At 33.0% G+C, this 21,257-nt stretch overlaps 1 protein-coding gene across 2 annotated transcripts in view; it reads right to left on the reverse strand.

Annotated features, from left to right (window-relative positions):
- Nucleotides 1-21,257, reverse strand: part of Vps50 (VPS50 subunit of EARP/GARPII complex) — a 120,543-nt gene that overhangs the window by 25,142 nt on the left and 74,144 nt on the right. Inside the window, exons 15-21 of one of the 2 annotated variants that reach the window (XM_074064734.1) lie at nucleotides 20,670-20,764; nucleotides 20,249-20,347; nucleotides 15,575-15,665; nucleotides 13,108-13,284; nucleotides 10,872-10,990; nucleotides 8,529-8,635; nucleotides 291-412 (exon numbers count right to left, since the gene is read on the reverse strand). In XM_074064734.1, coding sequence (XP_073920835.1) covers nucleotides 291-412; nucleotides 8,529-8,635; nucleotides 10,872-10,990; nucleotides 13,108-13,284; nucleotides 15,575-15,665; nucleotides 20,249-20,347; nucleotides 20,670-20,764 — 810 coding nt within the window. The remainder of the gene's footprint in view (nucleotides 1-290; nucleotides 413-8,528; nucleotides 8,636-10,871; nucleotides 10,991-13,107; nucleotides 13,285-15,574; nucleotides 15,666-20,248; nucleotides 20,348-20,669; nucleotides 20,765-21,257) is intronic. The other variant, XM_074064736.1, reaches the window with a different exon arrangement.

The raw sequence follows: 21,257 nt of genomic DNA on the forward strand, positions 1-21,257 counted from the left end.
ACTAGGCCAGATTTAAACAAAGCAACTGAATGTTTTCCATTGGCAAAATATGTCAAAGGTAGAAACACAACTTTCATTTTTTCTGCCCCAAATTTGGGTAATATACAATATGTTTATCATATCAAAGCTTAAAATTAATATGTAAGTAAGGCAATTAGGCAGACAGATAACTGATATTAACAATTCCCCAAATAATATATATGTACAGAAAGACTGAAAACTTAAATTTATATTTTAAAAATAAATAAATTTTGAAAGAAAGAGATTTTTCCATCCACAGGTTGACTTACTGAATCATTCCGACCAAAAAAGGTATATATTGCATACAAGTAGTAATCAAATAGCTGAGATGTGAAGTGGATAACATCAAAGGCGATGGGCTTAAGAATGCTCATCATCTGCATGTACTTCCCTGCAAAGGAAAAATTAATAGAACAAAGTTAAATTCTGTTAGTCCAGAATTATAAAAAGATAAAAAAATATTAAAGTATTTCTTTAAAAATGGCTCTGACAGTGTGGCTTAAGAGGTAGAGTGCCTGCCTAGCAAGTGCAAAGCCCTGAGTTCAAACTCCAAAAATATAAACATATATGCATTTGTGTGCATATGTGTATACATATTTAAATAAAATGAACTACTGCATCGCACAGTCACACGAACCACGTTTTAAGTACTTAGCAGCTACTGCGTTAGACACAGAAGAGATTATGAAGAGGTCCAACACCTTGCAAAGTTCTGTTGGACAGCACTGATGAATGATTCCTGCTGCCAATAATGATATAATTATTACATGGCTTGTCTACTGACAGTTTTCTGTGTAACAAGAATGTTTTCCTCTCATTACAATTTACTGTTTGTTAGTTTTTATGGAGCTCCTAAACTTTTCTAGAAATGACATTATACAAACACAACATAGTCCCTCTGTTCTAGAAATTTAAAATAATTTCAAGAATGTTTAAGCATTGAACTACAGGTGTGGCTCAAGTGGTTGAGCATCTGCTTTGCAAGCACAAAGTCCTGTGTTCAAACCCCAGTCCCAGCAGAAAAAAAAAGAAAAAGAAATGTTTAAGCATAAGGCAAAATATAACATATGTGAGAAAACATTTTTTTTTCATAAGCTTATAATCACATAGCAAAATTGCAAGAGAAAAGGACACAAGATTGGCCCTGTCCATTCCCTTGTGAAATCTTCTCAGAGGCCAAGAACACTTCTTCATAACTACATCACTCAGGAGCTCAATGCCCTCAAAAGGCCAAGAATATATACTCCTCATTCCTTCCTTTGGGAGATCCCAATATTCCCTTCTCTCCAGTATATGATGAGTCATAGAAAAAATAATTACAATTTTAAAAATATATTTAGTTAGTTTGATGAGGAACCTGGATTTTTTGTTTGTTTGTTTTTTGCACCACTGAGGTTTGAACTCAGGGTCTCATGCTTGCTAGACAGCTCTTACTTCTTGAATCACTCTACCAGTCCTCAAACATTTTATTTATAATCAAATATCTACAATCACAAACTTGCTAATGTATTTGAAGGATCCATGAGCGACTGAATCAATAACAACAACTGCAAGTCCCTTGTTCTGTTCTATTTTCTGTGGGAAACAATAGGGAAAGAAGCGTATCTACTAAACATGTTCTACACCTTGGCAGAAGTAAAATGTGAAAACAGACCACTTAATTAATTCCCAAATGAAGAGAGTACTAACTCCACTTCATGTAGCTCATAGCTATGTACTTTAAATAGACAGCACTGAAGATAGCACGACTCAAAAGGAAACACATGAATGAAGATGAAATGAAAAATTTACGCTAATGCAAATGTCTCAGTATCTGTCTTAATTTATGTGATGGACAATTCTAAGGAATAGTCGGATGGTCAGAAAGAAAAATACAAGCATATATCAAAATAAAGTAAAAATCATTCAATTCATTTTGTATTCTTACTCCTATTTACAAGTCTTTTGTTTAAAAACCATTTTTGTAATTACTTTATATATTCAGACATTATCTAAAAGTCAAATTTATAAAATATTTGAAAGATATGCTTCTAGAATATTTTGAATTATTGTGCTGATACTTCCTCAGCTACAAACATACAATTACTTAAACTGCAATGAGTTAGCATAAACAATGTGACACTGTGAAGAAAAAAGTGGAAAAATATTAATCATTTGAAGAAAAACAGAGATGATTAAGCAGATTGCAAATAACTGGGTTGATACATACCCAGAATACACAACACTTTCTGACAAAATTAATCACTTCTTATATAATCTTGAAAAAAGACACAAAAATGAATTATTAATAGGTAAAGGCTATTTTTATATGTGTATTCAAAAAGAAAAACAACTCATTTTTCATCACCACTCTGAAAAAAATTAAATGTAATGATATTCATTCATTCATTTAACAAAAACTTTGAAGACTTTACTATGAATCTGGTGTCCTTGTGCTAAGGCACAAGGAACCAAGAGTCCCTGCTCCAGTACCCTGACCTTGTAAAGTTCTGACAGCACTGATGAATGATTCCTGCCACCAATAATGATATAATTATTACATGGCTTGTCTACTGATAGTTTTCTGTGTAATAATAATGTTTTCCTGTCATTGCAATTTACTGTTTGTTAGTTTTTATGGAGCTTCTAAACTTTCCTAGAAGAAAAGTTTACTGGAAGATAACGATGAATCAGAGGAGCATTGCAGAGCATAAACTTGAGGATTCTGGCTTGCAAGTTCAAGAGGACCAAATGGGTAGAGAGCAGGCCTATTAATGTTATATCCAACTCCCCTGAATCTCCAGAATCATTTTCTTATGACCTTCACTAGATTGTGCTCCTTGGATTATCCTCTCAAAATATAATGTTCAATGTATAGCAACCAAGTCCAAAAATATTTTAAGGCTGTCTTAAAATGTAAATTTATAAATTATAGCATCATATACTATCTTATTAATAACACTATCAATAATATATTAATATTAAAATGTAATATAAAGTAAGATTTTTCCTTAAATAATACTATGAAATATTACATATGAAAATATTATTTTATAAAATAATTTTAAGCATGCTAGGCACCAGTGGCTCACTCCTATACTCTTAGCTACTGAGGAGGCAGAGATCAGGAGGACTGCAGTTTGAAGCCAGCATGGGCAAATAGTTCATTAGACCCTCTCTCAAAAAAAAAAAACCCATCACAAAAAAGGACTGGTGAAGTAGTTCAAGGTGTAGGACTTGAATTCAAACTCCAGTACCACAAATAATAGCATGCCAGGTGCCAGGGGTTCACGCCTGTAATCCTAGCTACTTGGGAAGGTGAGATCTGGAGGATTGTGGTTCAAGGCCAGCCTGGGCAAATAGTTCGTGAGCCCCCATTTCTAAAATAACCAGAGAAAAATGGATTGGAGGTGTGGCTCAAGTGGTAGAAGGCCTGCTTTGCAAGCAATAAGGCCTGAGTGCAAACCCCAGTCCTAACAGCAAAAATAAATAATAAAAATAAAATAATTTTAATCATAAAACAAAAATTATTGTAATACTTAAGATTACACTTATGATTTCACTGACTTCTGTAAATAGATCCAAATATCTGAAATAAATTTATTTTGAAAACAACTGATGTAATTACTTGTATTCGTTTTTTTTTTTTTTAAGAAACTATTATTTAAATTATCTATTAAACAACCAGGAATTTTCCTGTTACTTAAGCACACATTGTTTTACATTTTAATTAGAAAAATATAGAAAGGAAGCTATGATTTTCAGTTTGGTCCCTGGGCCAGCTGCACCAATGTCATTTGGAAGCATGTTAAAATGCACATTCTCAGGTTACATCCCAGACCTATCCAACTGGAGGCTCTGGAGAAGGGATACAACTTTCTGTGTTTTGCCAAGTCCTCTAGTGATTCTTATGCATGCCAAAAATTGAGAATCAATGGCTTAGCTCATCAAAAAGATAGTGATATGGGTCATGAAATCTTACTCCTCCTAAATTTTCTCTCGCCTCTCTACCATTTATTCAGGACCTCCTTCACTGGCTTCTCTTGCTATCTCTTGCTGTCTATCTAATATATCCATATCTATTGTTGTTCCCTAGGTTTCTATGCTCAGCTATCTCCTCAGATGTTTATACGTACTATTGTGGAGGGGAAGGGAAGGAGGAAGAAGTGTTAGAGCTTCCACCTGATTCTCTATGAACCCGAAAGGTTAAAAATCACTGCCAAAAGAAACGCATCCACTAACATGGCTTTAATATATTTTATACTAATGACTCAAATTATGTGCTCTGAAGTGATTTTTCTCCTGAACCACTGATCAAACTACCTACAGACTATTTCTACTTAAATGTCTCATGTACCTCTACATGACTCAATAGTTTCCCAAACTAGGTCATCCTGTCATCTTTCTTTTTCATTTGTGGCATTATAATTGGTAAGTGTGCAAACTTAAAATGTAAGAGTGATTCCTCATAACTAATTCACCAATCTTGTCCTATAGTTCTAAAATCTCTCAAATCGCCCTTCTTCCATTACAACAACCATTGTGTCATATAGGCTAAAGTCTTGTCATGTCTTGACTTCAATAGCCTGGCATCTTGTCTTTGACCTTCCCTAGTTTTCCCTTACCACTAGTTAATCCACTATATACAACTATATCTAGAGTACACTGCTTGAGATTGTTGTTTAAAACCCTTAGCCTTTATGGAGCTCGCATCTGAGCTCAAGAAGGTTCTATATCTGTGAAATCCAGTTCTTGCCCATCTTTCTTGCCACATCTTCCCTGCTTCTGCCTCCTGCCTCCCTTCCTGCTTTACACATACATGCAAACTAAATGGCTGTGTTCTCTGAATACACAATCTTATACATGTTATTCTTTCAATGCAGAATGGCTTTAACAACTTTTTCATCTATAAGAATTTATTCACCTTTCAAAGTCAGCTAGGGTGAACACCCCCCACCTCTATGAGCCAGTACTGTAACTTGCTATGCAAAAGAGAAAATTAATCATTCTTTCTCCCTGTCTCTTTTTTGCTTATTTATGTTTACAATACCACATTGTAATTTTTTTTCTTTGGTATTGGGCTCCTTAAATACAAAGTCTATGTTCTCTTCCACTGGCAGAGTGCAGCTCAAAAAAAAAAAAGTAAAACATACAATTTCCATATTATAGAAAAATAATTAATAGATATGAATTAGTTCACAAATAAATAGAAATGTCTTTTAAGATCTGAAAAATACTTAAGCTCAATTGTTCAATACATATTTAAACGAGATGCCATTTTTAACCTATCAGACAAGCAAGCATCCCATGAAGTAATAAAAAAGAGCCAGATAAGGAATAGTATATTCAGTGACCTAATTTTTAAAATGAAAACAAAAAAATCGAGAGTGAGGAAATACATGTATTAAACATACTTGTAAAGGCATACTAATATTTCTAAAAGCAAACAGAAGAAATTGTTTTCTCTAAGGAAGGAGATTTGGACCTCAGAGGCTCTATTTATGCTTTAGGGTATTTTAATTTTTAACCATTTCCATACATTATCTTTCAACTTAAAAAACTCAGTGATAAACATATTACAGGTTCATTTTTATGTGCTGATGTATATTCTAGCATCTATGTTTTCTCAGCTACCAAAGCAATACTCACATTGTTGTAAACTGTGTAGCTGTTCATTACAAGTTTGGCCTTTGGCAACTGAGCACCAGTCCCTCGTGCCTATCAAATGTGCTCCAGAGCCTCCAGGACAGAGAACCCTGAATACCAAAATTATTTCTACGATGAGACAGACATATCCCCTAAAATTTCTCTGCCTTTACCTGGAAGAACCCATGACTTTTTCCTTACACATCATTCTGAGTAGTCCTCTGCACTAATGCGAAGTTTCACTGAGCCTCCTAAGTGTACAGGTACAACCCAGGGCTGGAAGCCCCATTAACATTTTTATTTAACCTGTCCTAATTATCTCTCAAAGCAAATACTACCTGAAAGAGATGTTTCATATATGCTTTGGATGTTTTAAAATATATTTCTCAACTACTCAATCACTCATTCCTTCTTGCTCCCGGACACCAAAAAATAAGCTATTTTATTTATATAACTGAGCCACTTCCTCACAAAGGGAGAAGACATTGCCTTTGTCAGTTTAGAATCTTCATACTCCTCAGTGCAGTAACAGAGGATGGAATAGAGTATTCACTAGTTGGGGATCCCTGAGTGGATGGTTCCTTTCAAATTCTGTCTTATGAATATGTACAAGCAGAGGAAAAAGACATCAAATGTCTACATGGGGGACAGGAGATAACAGCATGACCTCATCCCCCCCCCCAAATGAGAAGACAAGAGAGTTAAATGATCATACTCAGCACTGCTTCCTATTGCAACTCTAGTGAAGGATATGGCAACGGAGAAGGCCCTTCATTCAGTAAGGTTTTTGCAGCCTACTTTATACAAAGGCTCATAAGAATGTGGCACTTCTCAGTTTCTACAAATCCACTGTTAAAAAGCAATGGCCACTCTGTTAATCAGTAATCCTTACATGAGAATTTTTTGACATTATCTTTTGAATTTAGCATCAGGAGCACATTTCTACCATTATTATAGAATAATGCAAAAATGCTTTCCTATAATAAGAATAGCAAGACACATTATTACTTAAAATCTTTATGCCTACCAATAAGTTAGAGTTACATTTGATGCTAGCATTTCATGATATCCTCCCTCCTCCATTTGTTTTAGCCTTGTATTTTGTTTGATTTGACTCAATGAATGCATGCCTTTTCAGAGTAAAAAACACCTTGACTACTTCTATTCCCTTTTGAACTGGCTAAGATTAAAAAAAAAAAAAAAGCCACTTACATGTGTGGCTGGTTGCATTATTCTCTCCAGTTATCTATTCTGCCCATCCTCTGTGAATGCATTACACAGCCCTGTCCACCTCTCTTGACTTGCAGTGCTTCTTCATATAAAAGCACATGCCCCTGTGGTTGAAAGTCACTAATATGTCAGCATTGTTTATTGCTTCAACATAATCAGCAAAACCAAACTACATCTCAACTAGTGTGTTCAGACACCTAAAACTACCAAGTCTAACCTAGACTAAGGAGGATGGCAAGGATTCTGAAAGGTTTAGAAATTCTATCAATGAGTACCAGATAAGAGGATTTTGTACACTGAGTCTAGAAAATGGATTGAAGTAGAAGTATGAGGGAGGAAAGGACAGGGTAACTACATCACATGCCTAAAAAGCAACCACGTAGAAGAACAGGAAGAAAAACACTACAGATTTACTCTTTTCCTTTAAAGAACAAAACTAAGTCCAGTAAACACAATTAGTAAGAGCAATGACATCAGCCTAATAGTAGAACAAGCAGTCTTGCAAAATAACATACTTAGAGTGACTGTGACTCATGAAACAAAAGCTTGGTGGCACCACATATTACTGACTTTATGGGAAGAAAACCTCTTTTTTGTGGGGACTTATACCAAATGACCTCTCAGTACCCTTCCAATTCTAATTCTGCAAACTCTAGTAGGTTATTCATGATCCCGCTCAGTTAGCTCTCTTGTATAAAAGAAGGAAAGCTAATTATCCTGACAAAGCCACAGAACAGCTTTTTAGAATTTTTCATTTTCCTGTGTGGCATGAAAATTTATACCTTTTCTTCACAATTCATTATTATTTTTCTATATTTTCTTTAAAGAAAGTAGGACTAAAGCATTCTGTACATTTTATCCTATTCGTTAATGAAATTTAGAAATTATCTTGAACACAGACCATTTCATTAGAGCTAAGATTAATCAACCAAAGTAGTAGGTAAATATCCTCACAAACAGAATGAAGAGAATTTTACAGAAAGCCACTAAAATCCCTGATTGTTATAGATGATGATGTGAGAAACAACTCTTTGTCATATGTATAGACCTATTTGTGAAGGATGAAGGCTGAGAACAAATACAATGCTGAAATACTGACATTAAAAATCTACATGGTCCTCAAACTTGCATATTCAAAATGGCATTTCTTTGTTTGCCTTCTATAAAATCATTAGTAAGGGTCTTACCTGTAATAAGAACACTTCCTATTTTCTGAACATTTAGTTTACAAAAAAACTCTTGTGTATAAAAACATGACTCTGCATATACGACAAGATCGTTGTGAAGCTCTATGAAGCAATTAGGTGGAAAAATACCATGAATGTGAAACTGGTACTACAATTGTCATACACATACTCTAACTCAACTAGAGAATTTTCACTGCATTTCAATTAATCGAAATATTTTAGAAAAATTAAGAGGATGCAAAGACTTAATAGGCAATTAATTGAAAAAGTGAAACTGACATTAATATCAGAATCCTACTATTTGGAATATTTACAATGAAAAGTGTTAACATATAACATTCTTAAATCCCTACTTCAGGGGACACTGATTACCATACAAAGAAAACTTCAGGTAAAAACCATTCAGTGACAAAAGTAAACTTTAACCACTGAAATATTTTTGTATAAAAAGATTTGACTACTTACCAACAAGTCTTATTACATTCAATGTTGTATTTGTTAAGATAGGTGCATTCACTTTATTTAGACTGTAGTCTGATTTCTTCCTGCTTTTTAGGGTTTCTCGGGAAACACTTCATAGGGAAAAACAAGAGAGCTGCAATTAGAGTTGCCAAGTAATTAAGTTACTCAGTTTAGCATCTGGCTCTCATTCACTATTTATTGAAAATTGGCAAACTTTTAAAAAACAGATTTTCTAGGGAAATTATTACACATCTAAGTTACAAATGTACCAAGTTTCCTAATTTCAGAAACTTATGAAAATAGTACCCTTCTGAGAATCTAAATAAAATATGAGATATAATGGCAGAGTCTGGGGTTGAGGGGTAGTGCCAGAATCAAAGGAAAAGCAGAAGTTATGTAAGTGCAGGGAAAAGGGGAAAGCAGGTAATTGTGTCAGAGGTTGAGAGAACAAAGTACAATGAGAGAAGGACAAGGTTTTCACTATGCGGGCATGAAGACTAAGTGGGCAGAGAAAATAGTGACAGGAAAGAGGTAAGTGAAGACCAGATCACTGAAAGCAATCAAACCTAAGGAGTATGAGCTTTATCTTGAATGAGGTGATAAGACAATAAAAACTACACCCAGGAAAATGGCATGATTAAATATGTATCTAAGAAAAACATCTAAATTTATATCTAAGAACGGATTGGAAGGGGGCAAGACTGAAGACAAGAAGCCAAGGTAAGAAGGATGATTTAATAATGTAGCACAGAGACCAGGCGTGATGGCTCTTATCTGTAATCTAGCTACTTGGGAGACAGAGAGCAAGAGGCTCACAGTTCAAGGCTAAGCCCATGCAAAAATCAAGTGAGACCCCATGTTAATTAATAACTGGGCATGGTGGTGTATACCTGTCATCCCAGCTATCCAGGAAGCACAAATATGAGATCACAGTCCAGGCTGGTCTGGGGAGAAACGCAAGACTCTACACCAAAAAATAACTAAAGCAAAAAGGGCTAGGGGCAGGGTTCAAGTGGTACAGCTGCTGCCTAGTGAGTATGAGTTCACTCCCAGTACCACCAAAAATAAATAAATAAATATTTTTTTGAAATCTGGCACAGTGATAATGTTGGTAGGATGGTTACCACATCTAACACAAAGAAAACTGGTATCTTCAAGGGACACTGCAAAATTAGAATTGATAGCAGTTATCAGTTGATTCTGTTAGTAATTCACATAATTCCTCTTCTTAGGGGAGATTAGAGGGTTTAGGAGGCTGTATTAACCTAATGTATATATTAGCTACCCCTCTCTTATTCGTTCACTTCATTCAATTGAAATAGACCATTCCTTTTTGCCAAAATATGCCCAAAACATAACTTATGAAGAAGTCCAGCAAAACAGTTCTAATCTTACATATGTAAAAAACGATAAAAACGAAATTTTCCAATTAATATACTCAAAACTATACAAACTGCTTGCTTTTAAGGAGATAATTATTTCAGTTAGGGTTTTAAGTTAATTATTAATTAAATATTAATTACAATAATTAAAATTAATTTAAAATTAATTAAATATTAATTTTAAAAGTGTGTGCTGTCATTTTTAAAAAGCATATTTGTGGCCACTAAATGTCTGACAGTAATTCATTTAAACACATCAGAATCAGGCCCACTTAATTGGAGATGGTAGCAAATTCTATTAAAATTATAATGCTGAAGAGGATAGTTCATAAAACAAAACTCAACCACTAACAGGAATCCTTAGTAGAAGGTTCAAATATAAAACCCAAAAGATGCTTGGAAAGTAAGTGGGGATTTGCTGAATTTACTAGATTGAGGTAAAAACTGTTGATCTCTTAAATTAAAAGCTCTTTGATTATGCCATTTTCACCAGATAAATTTTTTAAAATATTTTTTAAAAGATTAACTTGTAACACTACTTGAAAAAAGGAATTAGAATCTTGCTGCAAAAAACAATGTCAAACAAGCTGTACAAAAGAAAAGCTACTTTAAAACCACTTTTTTAGCCATTAAATCAACTGATGTGAGTTTTTTGATACAATAACACGCAAACTCACAGTCAAACGAACTGATTTGTGAAATGTCAGAAGTAGAACTTTTCATATATATTTTTTATTTTTCCTGAAAATTCACTGTTATGGACTATAAGGGAAAGCCTACATTTTCAGTCTCCCTAGAATCATTTTTTTTAAACACATTAACTTCTGTCATATGATATGTTGTAACTACAAAAATTTTTAATTTTTGATTTTTCATAACCTTCAAAGGAAGTCCTAAAATATGTTATGAGCACAATCCAAAATCAAAAAAAAAAAAAAAAAACATGCAGAGTAAGAACAAGCACCTTTTCACTGGAGCATCACCTGTCTGCTCGTCCACGTAATCCTGCTTGAGCTCTTCAGGGACATCACTGTCACTGTCATATTCCTGGTAGGCACTCTTCTCTTGTTCATCAGATTCATACTGGAGAGAACACAGCAGGAGATTCAAAAATGGGAATAAGGAGCCACCTTTACTGTAGTCTTTAACAGAATAATAGTGCCCAACTGCATGGGAAGCAATTAAGTATAGGAAAATTCTTAATAAGGAAGTTTTAATTTTGCAACAAAGAATCATATTATCCATCCATTTTATTCAACATCATAATTTAACCAGCTCAAAAGAAAAGAAAAAGAAAAATGCCACCAAGAAGAGATTGAATATCCAATCTGGCACACTGGAAGTATTAATTCAGCTTAATAAATACATACCACATATGCAGATTCTCTACTTCATTATGAGAACATTTAGCTGCAAGAACAGCTTAGAAAATTATGCACAGCACCCAGAGCCAAAAGTAACAAAAACAGGTAGGCTATTATACTGCTGTTGTTCATGGTTCAATGCTAATGAATCAACAGCATATATTAAATAAGTTGTCGTTAACAGAAGCATACATAAAACAAAGTTATATAAAGATGGGTTGATGAATACTTGTGACCCGAGCGTCACAGGAACCTAATCCTATCTTCTCCAAGAGCAATAGTTCAGTATTTGCTAACTGAGTGTTCACAGCAACTTAATAGAATACAACTCCTGCAAATAATAAGCATTGAATACTATGTGAGTTTTGGTTTGTTTTTTTTTGTGGTGGGTTGAACTGGGATTTGAACTCAGAGTCTCATGCTTGCAAAGCAGGCACTTACCACTTGAGGCACACCTCTATTCCATTTTAGTCTGTTTATTTTGGATATGGGGCGGGGGAATCTCACAAACTCTGCCCAGGTTGGCCTCGAGCCCTGATCCTCTTGACCTCAGTCTCCCAAGTAGCTAGGATTTAAAGACATAAGGCACTAGTGCCAGCTACTATGTGAGTTTTAATTAACAAATCACTATTATAGAAGAATAATATTACTTCAATATAATTGGATTGACTTTTAATTCATCTCATTTTAGTCTATACTTCATAGAGGCAAAATGTCACAAAGAATCACTCACCTATAATTTTAAATATGGTTTACTATGAAATAATTTAAAGTTCATGATAAACTATAATAAGAGTATATTTTCTGGTAGTGCTTTTAAAATATGTCTTCAGTTCAAAAAAAAGGAAATTTCAAAACTAAAATAGACAAATTCATGGATTTTACTCTCTTTGACATCATCACAACTAAAATAAAAATGATAATAGAAGCTGGGCATGGTGGCCATGTGCCAATAACTTCAACAACCTGGGAGGCAGAAGATCATGAGTTTGAGGCCAGCCTGGGCAAAGTTAGCCAGACTCTATCCCAAAAACAAAAGACAAAGGTCTGGGTGCACAGTCAAGTAGTAGAACGCTTGCCCTAATACATAGAAATGTAGGGTTTGATGCAAAACACTGCAAAAAAAAAAGGAAAATATGTGGGTTCCTCTAGAAATGATTGTAGATCAGAAGGTCAGAAAGGTGCATCAAACAGCATCCTAGACCAAATGAAATGGTTTGAAAACACCCTGAAAAGAACTATGAAGAAAGTATTCCCCATCCCCCTCATTATAAATTAGGGAAATTCAAAGTCACAACCTTAAAATAATTTGCCACAGGCCACACAGCTAATAAAGGTGATATTTATTACCTGCATTCAAAACCTTCATACTAATTAAACACTACCTCTAGTTAATATTGCTTGTGAGCTGCTCAAAGTATTGTTAACATACCATACTTCTAATCCTAAAAACATCGCTGTCAAGCAACCAAGGAACTCATTACTCTCTCTCAGATAAAAGACATGGAATAGAATGACTAACGTCATTACCCAGAATGGAGTTGAGGAACAAGTACAGCCATCGATTTGTACAGTAAGTCACACAAATATTCACTGAAGAAACTATACTACTACTCAGATTAGTAATCCAGTAAGAAAAAGCAATCATAAAGGCAAAATTTATAGCATACTATGAAGTCACTATCTATGGAAGTAATCTTGTAGTAAGTATGTAGATAGGAAGGTAGACAGGAGATGGATAAATAAATCAAGCAAACTACCTTGTTCACTGGATAGAACACTTTCAAACAAAGAAATCCCACTTCTGTTTCACTGAGTTTTAAAAGCACCACATACCCCATTGGAAGCCAAAACATCTTCTGTTTCTTCATCTTTGTGGTTGGCCTGAATCTCAAATGGATTCCCACCACTACAGTACTGTTCAAACAATGTCACTGTTTTTGAAGAAGATGACATTGGCTGCTTACTAGGAGAAACTGATGGGGACCGAGATTGTTCCATGAATTTAAACTCCTAGACATTAAAAAAGCCAAAAAAATTTTAGGAACAATCATAAAATTCAAGTACATAAGCATCAATGTAGAGTTAGAAAAAAGTCATGACCTTCAGGTTATTTGCTTCTAAATATTACAAGTTGTGTGAAATCACAATCTTGGACATTCATGTTTAAAAATTTTCATAAGGACCATTCAGTTAATGGTATACTTAAGTCAGTGTTGTCTCCATTAAGCTATTTTTGGTTTATTTTAAGAAACTACACAGAAAAACTTTGAAAATAACATGAAATTTGAATAATATCTGCTAAAAATTTTAATAGAGCAGCAAATGTCCTAGCAAAATACAATTTTAACACATAAAATAATTTATGAAAATAATTGTTTGGCCTCAATGCCCCAAGTTCAAACCCCAGTATCATCAAAAAGAACTGGAATGTTCAGTTAAGCATATGTTTGCATCATTTAAGATATTCTATACAAATCTATCAAATACAAAGAATGAAATATATCTTTTCTGTTTTACCTCTGTCTATAAGCTTTCATTTCATTTTCTTCAAATGCACATACCAGGCTAGATCATTTGTTTTTTACTCCTAGCTTGCTTTTAACCCATCACATTCCATTAATTCCTTATATAGTATTGTTAAAGTCTCCTCGCTTTTCCATGCTTCAATAATTACCTCATCTATAAAATGAGAGGACCTAACTAGATCGGGAGAATCCAAATGCTAGAACTAAAGAGCTGTAACAGTTGCTCCAAATCATGCATTACCCACATGAGTCAGGGCCAAGTTCAAAATTACACATCAAATTAGAGAAATAGTCGAAAAACCTCAAAATTACAAAATTTTGTGATATCACAAAATTACAAAATTCTGTGATATCACAAAAATTAATATTTTTCTATATTTAAAAATATTAATCCCAAACTGAAATGGTTTTCATAAACAATAATATTCTTCAAAGCTCCAATGATATTAGTAAAAGATATTTTTAAAGGGTACATTGGGTTGTTAAGTTTTACATGATATAGGTATGCATTTTCTTTTTTAATTTCAACCACACATTAAATCAGATCCATCATAATAGCTAAGAATCATGCAATTATTTTTATAATTATAGACTAGGGGTTAATGTGAATTAATGAGACAATTAAAAAATTAAATCCACCAGAATACATGTGTCAAGTGAACAATGGGTTGCAAACAGTTTTAAAGGTAATTTCTTTGAAGGAAATGTCCAACTAAGTTGAAACTAATGTTTCAACACACTTCTTTTTAAAAGCTGTCTTATACTTATACCAAGTATGTGTACAAACATGCACAAATTTAATGGTTAAATAAAATCATTTAAATAGATATTCTAAAATTAATGTTAAACTTACAATACTAAATAAGGAATTATCTTAATTATTTGAGAATTTAAAGATTCTATGCAAATTTAATGTTAATTAAATTAATGTTAATTAAAATTAATGCTAATTTTGTTTGAGAATTTACTAATCAACATGTTGCAGTGTTTCTAATATTTCCATATTAAGAAAGTAATATGATAGAACTAGATAAGAAACTACTATAAAATTTGAACATTATGACTATTGTCCTATCAAAATAACTTCTCCTGGCATATTATTTAAATTTATCCAGATTAAGAAAATTGCTTCTAGAAAGTCACTCTTTCCAAAAGCAAAACCTAAACACACTGTTCTTTCAAAACATGGATCTAAGGCCATGCATTGCATTTTGACATTTGGTATTTTAGAATGCAATCCTTCGCACAGGAATATTTACCTACAATGTGTTTCAATCAAAGGAAATATCAAGCCAATTAAAAGACTTTTTCATAGATTACTTACTCTATAAAGATCCAAGTAATCCTATTAATCAATAATTAGTTAAGAGTATTTTTTAAAGTGCCTCTTTTATTTCTGAGGCATTTTCTCATGATAGGCAAACAAGTAAGTATTGAAAGTAACCATTTTTATTTAATGGTATCAAAATACAATTAATTTCTGAAAAATGTAAATATAGAAGTAGACATGTTCTGAATTCAAAAGAAAAAAATCATTTTTAACCATAACTTTTTGGGCTGAAGCATGTAAACTGAATTTTGAAAATACAGATTTTTCACCACCATAAAGATCCTTCTCTCACAAGAGGCTTGATATTAATGGTTTAAGGAAGGAAGATGCTACATTGTTCTTTAATCTGTTTTATAAATGCTCACACATCTGGGGGTTTATTTATATAAAAATTAAAAATTTCATGATGACAAAACAGACTACTTTGATCTTAAGAAAAACTTACATGAAGTTGCAATATGCTGAAATTTGACTTAACAGGACAAAGTTCCCAAGTCTCATTCTCTAAGAACATTCTCAGTTCATCAAGCCGTGTTCTTGAAAAAAGAAAATGAACATTCCACAAGTAAGAGGAAAAGCACACTGCTCACAAGAATTGACAAAACAAAGTACAATATAATTACAGATTATCATTATAAACATAAGCAACTCTGAGAGCCCACTTAGATTAACACTGCAAACAAATGTTTCGTTTTACTCATTAATATCTTGTAATCCTTAAGAGAAAACTATTAAATGTTTATTAAGCTGAATATATTTTTACTATATTGCAAAAATAATAAATGTGTAAGATATGGCATTTTTATTGAGGAACTAAATTAAAAGCTTGTACTCATGTACTTAAAAAATACTTGGCTAATCATGTATCAATGCCAAAAATACGAAGAAATAAATTACAGCTTCTATGAGATCATAAATACCAATACATGCTTTATGCTAAATACCACAGATTGTAACTATATTTACTAAGCCACAATATCAAATAATTATCACTCTCCAAAGATCTCTAGCGCAATGCCTATTTGCACAAAGCATCTACAAATTAAATGAGTAGTATGGCATGTCTTAACCGAACAATCACACTGATTTCTCCTTTCTTTAAGGCTACTGCTCTATCTATCCTGAGTAACTGGCACATAAATAGGGAATCCCAGAAAAACAAATCCTTACTTCTAGCAGAGCAATGGCTAGTGCCTCCTATTTTTCTCCTTCTTACCATAAGTTGTTACTACCATACTAAAAATAAGATATAGACTTTTTTTTTAAAGTCCACAGACTCTAATGTAAATAGATGTGTATAAAAAATAGGAACTATCCAACATGTTTGGATAATCAGGCCAGGGCTTTAAGATTATTATAAGTTATAAAATAAAGACAAATGTACAAAATGAATAAAAAATAATTTTAAAAACTCACATAAATAACAAACAAGAGAATCAAAAATCATTCCAGAATATTATACTGAAAACTATAATAACTCTGACTAAAAACTGATTAGATAAGTAAAACAGACCAGAAGTACCAGAAAACAGGATTAGTAAACTTGAAAACTGGTAACAAAAACAGCCAACTAAAGCACAACTGCAAATAAAATAGAAGAAATAGAAAAGACAGTGAGACAGTCAAAACAGCTGGTATGCATGCAATGCAAGGCGAGGACAGAATGAGTAAGCAGAAACAGGATTTGGAGAAGGACTGGATGAGAATTCACAAAAGTGATTGTATCCATGTCTAACTCCATAGACAATAATTAAATAAAAATTTACAACTCAATAATAACAGCCAGTGCATATGATAACTTCTTTAGTCATTAGGGAAATGCAAATCCAAACCATAATAAGATACTACTCATACCTACCAGAATAACTATAATCAAAAAGACAGAAAATAAATACTGACAAGATTTTGGAGAAATTGGAACCCTAATACACTACTAGTGGGAAGGTAAAATGGTGTAAGTACTTTGGAAAATAGTTTGGTAGCTCCTCAAAATGTTGAACACAGTTACTGTAGAATCCAGCAATTCTACTCGGTATGAGTTTTCTAAAACAAGTTACAACAAACTGAGTAATTAAAACAAGAGCAATTTATTCTCACACAGTTCTGGAGGCCAGAAGTCCAAAATCAGGAGTGAAAGCACAGTGTTGGGAGGGCAGCACTGTACCAGAGGTTAGAGCCTTTCCTGGCTGTTGGCAGTCACTGGCATTCCTAGGCCTGGAGCCACAACACCCGTCTCTGTCTCTGGTATTCACATTGTCTTCTCCTCTGTGTGTGAACAGCTCTTCATCCATGTTTGTGTAAAATCTCACTTCTTTCTCTTATTTGTGATGGTATTTAGAGCACACCCAGATAACCGAAGATTTCATCACAAAAATAATGTTTTTGTATGCTGGTTATGGAACCCAGGGCCTTGCACATGTTAAGACACATGCTCTGCCACTAAGCAATACCCTCAGCTCTTCCTCATAAAATTCTTAACACAATCATACCTTCAGATACTTTTTTTGAAGTAAGTTAACATTTACCATTCCTAGATATTTAAACCTGGTATTTGTTGTGCATGTGCTAAGAGGAAAAAAAAAAAAGAAGGCCATTATTTTTTCAACCTACTTTGATAGAATTAAAAAAAAGAAAAGAAGAAGCCTTTCACAGGCAGGAACAGAAGTTTTCTCCCTAAAAAAGATAATTCTCCCATCATCTCAACCAATGTACTTTTAGGGTCCTTGAAAGCATTTTATAAACTTTGATTATTATAGTAATTACAAGATCAAACATACTTGTTATTAATTAGAGTGTTTGACAATTATACATGGCTATATAATTTTTATGTCATTGTTGTTCAAATTAGGAGATCTGTGCTTTTGGAAATTTTGCATCTCCTAGCAAAAGAATGATAATGTTGACTATATACAAATCATGAGTGCACAAACATAAAGAAATTTGGGGGGAATAAAATTTATAATTTTAAAAGTTAAAAATTTGCAATGAAAGAAACCTCACACACTCATATAATTTTGCCTAGAAAAAGATAATGTCATGCCAACTTTAATACAGATAACACAAATATAATTCCTAAATAGGTGATGGTCCTCAAAGAGTAAAATGCTTCTATTTTCACCTTTTTATCATGACTAGATCTTCATACTAAGAGTCTAAATGGACTCAAAGTAAGAATAATTTGGTTCAAGGACTTCTTCAACCTCTCAAGAGCTATATTTGGCAGGAGAGGACTATGGAACAAGTTATACATACATTTATTAAGAAAATAAAAACACATTTGATCTATTTCATATTTTTCAGTATTTATATATAAAGGGATATTAAATTGGGATTTAATAGATTTAGAATCATCAGGGGCTAATGTAATTTTAGTCAATTCAACAGATATACAATGATATCAATTCAAATTGCCTATTGAATTAATCTTGCTTTATAAAGAAACAAATATATTTCAGAACACATTGATGGTGGTGGGCACCAACTTTATGAAGTGACTTTCATTATAGTTTTCTAAATAGTAACTGTTAGTGGAATGATTATAGCCAGTATACAAGAAACACTGTTTAAACATTGGGGAAAGAGAATACAAAACAGTAATTAACTTTCTGCTTTTTAACTTAATCTTTATATTATACAGTGCAGGGAGAAAAAGGGGTAAGGTGTGCAGGCAACAATTATATAGACCTCTTAAGACAGGTACCTCCATTTACAATGATAGAACTATAGCCCAGAGAAGTTTAACTGTTTGCCTGAAGCAGGGTACCAGTGGCTCACACCTGTAATCCTAGCTACTCAAGAGGCAGAGATCAGGAGGATAGCATTTCAAAGCCAGCCCAGGAAAACAGTTGGCGAGACCCTATCTCGAAAAGCCCTATCACAAAATAATTGAGCTAGTAGAGTGACTTGAGGTAAAGGCCCTGAGTTTAAGCCCCAGTACCAAAAAAAAAAGTTTTTGACTGATACCAGAGAGCTGGCACATAACACAAAGTGGTACAAGAAACCAAATCTACCTTCTCTACATCTAGTTCTTCTAATAATCAGTACAGACTCATCAATGAAAAACAAGGTTCACAAAATGTTTCTAAGAAAAGTTCTTTAAAAGCATCTTCAGTTTTATTCATATTTTTTTTTAATTTTAAAAATTCTCTGTTCAATTTTAAAATTCAAAGGCTCTGCTTTGGTATAAGCTCAACTTAAATCTTTTAAAATAATTTACTTAATAGCTTACAATTAGGATAGAAAACTTGTATATAATATACTTAGTGACTAATTAATCAATAATTTGATGTCCAATAATCTCTCTACCAACTTGCCACATTATTACTGTGAGCAGGTATTGACTGTGAACAAGGACAGAAACCAGAATCTCAAATCCTCACTCTCTCAGGCACCAAATAATAGTAACAAAATCAAAACTTAGCTGTAAAAAGTAAAGGTTCTGAATAAAAAGTAAGATATAACTCAATTCAAATGACACAGTTTAGGATCTGGCTCATATCAAGAAAGGTCTAACCAATCTTAATTCTCGCTTCTCCCAACTTAACACTGATTCAAGCTATCATTCTGCTGTGTGAGCATTCTTTTCCATCTTCATCCACTCCCCAAACTATTCCTAATCATCCTTTTTAAAATTAGCAGTGATGGCTCTGCAATGCAACAGAGCACACAATCTTGACTTTGTAGCCAGACTCTGAGTATCACACTCTCTATTCTAGCAGCCTTGTTACTCCTAAAAGACAGATGCTCTCAAGCACCCCTCTGCTGATTTAACTTCCTTTACTATTCACACCATAAACATGCAGGCATGAATAGTGGCCAAATTCTCTCAGTGAACCCTGGTATAATGATCATTTTTAACTCTAAGAAAATCAGTTCAATACTTAGCTCAACATTTGAGCCTCCCAAGACAGGAATATGCTAAGATTTTCAATGAATACAAATGAGAAAATTTTATCATATTTTTGATGAAACATTTTAACTATCCTAGAAAAGCTACAAAGAACTTATTCAAATTCCAAAGTAATTGTTTTAAATAATTAATGTTATAAGAATAATCATTAGATAAAAATATTCCATTAACACCGAAATAAATTTATTTACATGTTATTAGAGTTCTTACCTATGATAGTTCTTAAAATAATTGACACTTTGCTTTCTGATAGACTCTTGCAAAACTTCAGACTTGCTACCACAAAATTCTTCTCCAACTTGCATCAACCTAATCAGATAGAAAGGTTTATGCAAATTTCAGCAACATCCTTACAAGAGCAAAAGAAGTCTGGGTTCTCCTTCTTCAAAGATAACAAGTCATAAAAATTTGCATATTTAAAAAATTTTAAAGATCACAAATCCAAAATGTTTTAAAAACATAGAAAGGACAGAAATATTTAAATACATTCACACATAAATCCAGATGCAATTAATCATAAAAGTACAATTATCTTAATTTCCATGAAGAAGTTACACAAAATAATTCCTGATTTCTTTGATTACTATGATTGAATGAATGCTAAAGAATCAGAGAAGATCTCAAACATTACCTGCTGATTATATCCAAAACAAAGATGAAATCATCATATTTGAAAATAGACAAATCAGTTCCAAGCAAGTAAGTTTTTACTTTTAACTGGACATCCTGTAAGACAAAAAAAAAAAAAAAAACTTCAAGAACCGAATATAAAGAAAGTAAATTCTTATATCCATTTACTCTAAAGTTGCAGATTAAACTGAAACAGGAATATATTCTTAAGTTGATAAACAATATCTAGTCAGGCCAATAACCAACATCTTTAAGGGCAAAACAGAACAATTTTTCATGAATATCAAATACAAAATAGTAATGGCTAGAATCCCACAATTTAAGAGTTTTATTAAATTCTATCCAACGTAAAAACACATATAATTCTTACAAGAATTATACAGTCATAATGGGTACATGGACAAATATTTTTATTTATGCATAACTTTGGTTAATTAAAAACCTCAAAAACAAAACAAATTCAAATTTTAATAACTATGTGAAGTGACTAAATATAAGACAATATATAAAAATTGTACCTTTCACATATACCTGCAAAGAGCCTTAAAAATTATAGATTTTGCTTAAAATAGAGGTTAAAAATAAAATA

The sequence above is a fragment of the Castor canadensis genome, chromosome 2 (genome assembly GCF_047511655.1).
Source record: "Castor canadensis chromosome 2, mCasCan1.hap1v2, whole genome shotgun sequence".
NCBI classification, from domain to species: domain Eukaryota; kingdom Metazoa; phylum Chordata; class Mammalia; order Rodentia; family Castoridae; genus Castor; species Castor canadensis.